General features: G+C 34.6%; 1 protein-coding gene across 1 annotated transcript in view; it reads left to right on the plus strand.

Annotated features, from left to right (window-relative positions):
• LOC131063366 (uncharacterized) overlaps positions 1-5,969 on the plus strand; it is a 44,675-nt gene extending 38,706 nt beyond the window's left edge. The window contains exons 8-9 of the mRNA XM_057997152.1: positions 5,577-5,729; positions 5,859-5,969. Coding sequence (XP_057853135.1) covers positions 5,577-5,729; positions 5,859-5,969 — 264 coding nt within the window. The remainder of the gene's footprint in view (positions 1-5,576; positions 5,730-5,858) is intronic.
• The last annotated feature ends 329 nt before the right edge of the window (positions 5,970-6,298 follow it).

Genomic DNA, 6,298 nt, shown 5'->3' on the forward strand with positions numbered 1-6,298 from the left:
ATTTCTCTCTTCCCTTGTCAGTCCGGTTTGCACACACGATCTACCAAATCAATGGATTAAGGCATGGGCCTTATTTTGCAAGCAAATTTCAAGAATGAAGGATGATACAAAGAAGAAATACAACAACAATTCATGGTTGAGAGCATAAAATGCTTTCAAGACAAAGATGGTCATGACATGAAAAGAGGAAGGCAGCCCGTTCCCTCTTGAAAAGCTAGCATTACCCCAAGCAAGAAGACAAGGATGCAAGTTCCCGTTCCGGTTCAAGATGTCTTTACCAATCTAGAATACTTCAAGTTCTAGCATCCTGAAGCAACATGAAGATCATCACAGACAAAGGATGATGCAGTTAGAGTCGTGTCTTTAGACACATGGAATAGTTTTAGTTATGCATTTGTAATTTCATTTTGACAAGTTACATGTAAAAATATTTTTTGTAAAATGCAAGTTACACATTACTTGCACTTTTGTAATTACATGTAAGACAACTACAAGTTGTGTCCGATTAGGACTGTAGTTGGAATAAGTCTTAGTTAGTTGGAGTAACTCTTAGTTAGTTAATGAAGTCTCAGTTAGTTATTGAATGAGTTTTGGTGGTTGAGAGAATCTCTCAAGTTAGTTAGGATCCTCCCACCTTTTTCTCAAGGCTCCTCTTCTATAAATACCGGAGGAGTCTATTGTAATATTTATCTTTTTGAAAGCAAGCAAAAACTCTGCCAAATTTACAGCAAGAAGTCTTTGAGCTTATGTATGTGAATTGAAGGTTTTGAAGAATAAGAAAGAAGGATTACTCAAGTTTTGAGTCTTTGAACTACATGTTTGAGTTTGAATCTTTTTATTTCTTCTATGCAAAGTGTTTCTAAAGGAGCTTAGTCCAATCTGATTTGAAGTCTTTGAGCTGCAAGTAGAGAAGATTAATTAAAATAGGAAACCCTCTTGAAGGAGCAACAAGTCTTTGAGCTTGCGTCTATTCTTGAGGAAAAATTACTGTTTGACAAGAAATAGCAGCAAGTCTTTGAGCTTGCATTAGTTCTTGTCTTTGTGTTAAAAGAATAGATTATTTCAGTCTTTGAGCTGTTATCTTTTATTCGTTGTAAAATTTAGTATAGCAAAGGGTAGATAGGACTTCCAATAGTCAAGTCTTTGAACTTGATATTGTTGTCCCGTCCCGAAGGAAGTGACGGAAGTCTTTGCGCTTTCAGGAAACTTCATTTCCTTTCTCTCATTTCACTTGAAAGTAGTTACTGTTGTTCGTTTTCAATCGCTATCCTTTTCTGTGAAGAGAAAAGGATATTGTCTTTCTTGAAGAAAGAAGGAAGACTGCTGTCCCATCCTGTTTTTATTTGAGTTTTAGTTAGATAGGGGGAGCCTTCCCTTAATTAGGAGAGTTTTTACTCATGTGCTGTGGTTGAAACCACAATTTTGTATATTTCCCCCAAGTGTACAAAATTTTCAACCAACACACATATATAATATGCCTACCTTCACACCTTTAGCTACTACTAATGATCCTTTACTGACCTTTTAGATACTGTCTGAGAAGGTAACTATGCATCCTTCACTACCTAGTTGCCCTGTAGAAATTAAATTTCTTTTTAAGTTAGGAACATGTCTTACCTCTTGCAGAAACTAGTCATTTCCATTTTGCAACTTGATCTTTATCTTTCCTTTTCCAACAATTTGACAGGGATCATCATCACCCAAATATACCTGTCCAAAATCACCTTGAACATAATCTAGAAAATATTTTCTATGGGGTGTAGCATGAAATGAAGCCCCAGAATCTATTACCCAGGAATTATTAACATTATCCAAACATAAGATTAAAGCATCTTGTAAAGTATTACTTGCAATATTAGCTTCCTTACTGTCATTTTCATTTTTGTCTCCTTTTTTGTTTTTCCGAGACCAACAGTCTTTCTTTAGATGACCAGGCTTTCCGCAGTACCAGCAATCTTTCTTTACTCTAGATTGAGAGCGTCCTTTCTTTGACTTCCCTCGTGACTTCTCATTCCTAGGGCCTTTTCCTCTTTCCTTTGATCTTCCTCTGTTCTCCACATTCAAAACACTACCCCATGATGTTGGAGTCTCACCTGTGCTTTTCCTTCGCATTTCCTTGTTTAGGATAACACCAACAATATCATCAAATACCAAAGTATTTTTACCAGAGACAGAGTTACTTACAGCCATAACCAAGCTATTCCAGCTTTCTGGCAAAGAACATAAAATCAAGAGAGCCCTAACCTCTTCTGCAAAGGTAATTTTTACCGAAGACAGTTGACTGGTAATTGTATTAAATTCATTTAAGTACTCTTCTACAGATCCTCCTGTTGGAACCTTAAAATTTGCAATTTTTAGAATTCCAAATTCCAAGACAAGGAGCAAGAAAAATTCTAAATATATATATACATATATATATATATATTGAATAGGTACAAGTAATATATTTTATATTTGTTGCACAATATGAAACCATAACATAAACACAATAATGGGCATAAAAAATGGAGTGTGAAGCACCAAAGGGGGTATTTACATCATTAAAGACCATTTATCCATTATATACCCATAAAATAGCCTTAAAATACCTCTAATATGCCTAAACAACTTGTAAAGTGACAATTAATTACATAAACTAAGGCAATTTCGGGATTTGGAATTATTTTTATTTAAAAGGGGGGTGTCTTTTCATGCAAAGGGGTATGAAAACCATTCAAACACATATATATGTGTGATGTAAAATGTAAAGAGAGAAGAAGGAGAGAGACAAGAGGTGGAGGCAATTTTGTACTTTTAAACTTTTTATAAAAAATAACCAGTTGCATTTTCTTTCTCATATGTGTTGAGAGTTTAACATATTTTTAGAAGGTAGTTGCTTGTGATATTATCTAAAGGAGATAAGGTTATTTGTGTTCTTCCAGTGAAATTTTGTGTTTCATATTGTAGATTTGGATAAAAAATGATTTACTTGTGAATTGTAATTGTTCCATGTATTTCTTCCTTGGATGGTCTCTTAAAGTTAGGGTTAAATTCATTCAAGCGGTTTACAATGTAGACATTGAAGTAGAGCTCCTAAGAAACAGTAACTGACAGACTCGTCGAGAGGGGGTGGGTTTAAAAATTGTCTCATAAGTTTACACAATAAGTTCTGAAGAAATATAAGACTCTGTAGCCCAAATAAGAGGAAAGGCACTGATCATTTGTAAACAAACCCTTTAACCATCTCAATTACCCTTTACTTTTAAGCATTAGGATTAGTAGAGTGGGTATAGTAAGGTAATTTAGCCAAAGTGTAACATATATACCTTTGTAAGATACATAGATCAATACACACATCTGAAATCAATCTGTTTGAGAAACTTATGCCATTCTGAGACTAGGAGATATCAGATTAAGACAATAAATCTGCTATAAAAAGCATTAGTTGAAGGAACAACTAGTGAGTAGGTATACCCGCCTAGGTCCTGCAGAGCCTAAAGTGAGAGAGTTAGTAACCAAATAGGTTCACTCTATAAGTTGGCCAAGTCAATTGGAGGGTTTGATCATAGGAGTTGGCATTTCCTTAGAACCTATCCAATCTGTTGATTTGAGACCCAACACCTCCCTCACTCATTTTCAAATTAAACAAATGCTTCATAAGAAATACCTTATTCGAAGCCGAGGGTTTCTCATACAACTTTGCCAATGTCGCCATCAAATCTACAGTCGTTTTTGTTTCTGTTATATTGAATGCTACAGACGGTGCAAGGCACAATCGAATGGATCCCAGTGCCTTTCTATCTAAAATGTCCCACTCTTCATCTGACATTGTGGTCGCTTTCTTTGCCTTTCCTTCCAATGGCCGCCACAAATCCTTTTGATATAGGTAATCCTCCATCTGCATTTTCCATAACTGATAGTTTTGGCCGTTAAACTTTTCGACCTTGAATTTGGAATCCTCCATTGCTCCCACTCAAATTTGAGAGTCCTGCCAATTTATAGAAAACCTCGCTCTGATACCAATTGTTAGGGTTTCAAGCAGATCCGAAGCAAATATGAACTAACAATTATATGCAGATTTAAATACAAAAGATAAAGAAATAAAACAGGACACAGATAACACAGAGAATTAACGTGGTTCACCCAGAATGGGTTACGTCCACCATACACAACCGTCCAATCTTTTTTATTATCCAGCAAAAATAGTACATCAACCTTACAATGCCTTAAGCATCCCAGCCGCTTATAACATGCATTTTTAGGGCAAAAACAAAGTCGGTTTTCATCAACAAAAAAAATACCCAAATTTTTTTTTCCCAGACCCCGGCAAGGATACGTGTTGAGTGTATAGTACTTTGCTGATCAGTCGCCACATTTCAACAATAAGTCTTTACGTGAAAACAACATTATCACATCAAGCCATTGAGTTGCCCACATGTCAAGACTTGACCGTAGAAACCTTGGAATCATTTTAGTTGATCAATCCTTTAGCATTTGAGGTGAGTTTGTTCAAGAGAGGGTAAAATACTTTGGTATTTTATTCTTTGTTCAAGAGAGGGTAAAATACTTTGGTATTTTATTCTGTGTTCGTATGTGCGTAAAATACACATCAACAGAACACATGCAAAAAGTCCTTAATAACTGCAACAACGATGTGTGAGAAGAGTGCTAGAGAGTTTTTCAATCTGAAGGGGATCACATTATCTTGCTGTTGCTATTGGAATTCTACTTACGCTCCTTAAAAAATGTCTTTTTCCTTTTCTTAGTTAATCTTTAGTTTTGAATGCTTTTAAATTTTAAAACTTTTTTTTTTTTTGTATTAAGTATCATAGAATCACAAAGCTCATTTTTTGCTCATTCGAGCATCCAAACTTATTACAAATACTAGCTCCTTTCGAGCACCAAACTAGAAACAACAATTGGAAGACCAAGAGCCACAACTCAGAAATCCACTTTAAACAACCAATGGAAGACCAAGAGTCACAACTTAGAATTCTACACAAAGGTGTCCCTCATGGGAGTTGAACTTGGGTCTCCACATTGAGAACTCAATGCTTTAAAAGCTCAACCCCTTGGACAAATTTTTAAACTTTCAAAAAATCATTGTAAATATGTGCACATCATTATACATCCTTATAGGTAGTTATAGAAGGAAGTCGTCCCCTCCAAATAGAGAAGGGATATCTCTTGCCGACTTCTACTTATCAATTTTTCCATTACAAACTTTAGCGATAATATAGCTTGAATCTTGTGAATACGACTAAGATGCAATTGAAAGGCATGTTATTAATGTCCAATACAATAAATCCTGTTTAGTAAAATGTTGTTTACAAAACATGGCTGCAACAATAGGATGTTCTATAACAGACCTGGGTGAAACTTTGGTAATAAATACCTTGAAAATCAAAACGTACATCTTAAAATTGATATGAAATAGTGATTATTTTCTACTAGGCATAGTTAAAATACAATATCTAGAAGTTTAAATTTGTTTTTCATTTTCTCATGGAAAGAATCAATCTCTACCTTGAAAGATGTATGTATGTATATTAAAGTCAAAATTAGCAAAATAATTGGCACCGTTGATGACTTAGCAGATATTTCACAGTGCTCATTATATTGGTGACAACTCCTGCAAATTCCGCAAAGGAGAGGCCTGGATGAAGGTTTTTGGTCCATTTTATGTGCACTTGAATTCATCTTCAGAATTTGTAGATCCATTTTTACTCTGGAATGATGCAAAGCAGCAGGTGCAATTTTTTGCATGAATCTATAAAGTAATAATATATGCACGCGATGATCATTAAATATGAAACAAATATATTCAAAATTCATGATCTTTGCTATCTAATTCTCCGGTATGGATTGTAATTCCACAGAGGCTTTATCAAGAACAAAGTTGGCCATACTATTTTCCTGCTTCCCCTAATTTTCTAAAGAAAGAGGAACGATGTTCTATCTCTGGAAGGTTTTTAGTTGATGATAAGTAAGTGATGCTTTCTATTTTTAGATCTTAATAATAGATTCTGCACATTTTGATATGGAATAAGGTGGAATGATGATCGGATAAAAGTGAAAATGCAGAAATCATGCACTAAAATTTCAACAGATTACCAGAGTCTATATGATGTTAATGACTTATACTGGGATACGAAATTTATTTTTTTGTTCTCTATCAATTCCATCATTCTTGATTTTTTGAGAAACAGGGAATTTTACATAAGAATGTTTTTTCTGTATTTATGTTTGAAAAAAGGATCACATTTATAGTCTTCTAAAAACTATCATTCTTCATGTCACACTATTTATTTTCCAGATC

This window comes from Cryptomeria japonica, chromosome 10 (genome assembly GCF_030272615.1).
Source record: "Cryptomeria japonica chromosome 10, Sugi_1.0, whole genome shotgun sequence".
NCBI lineage: Eukaryota > Viridiplantae > Streptophyta > Pinopsida > Cupressales > Cupressaceae > Cryptomeria > Cryptomeria japonica.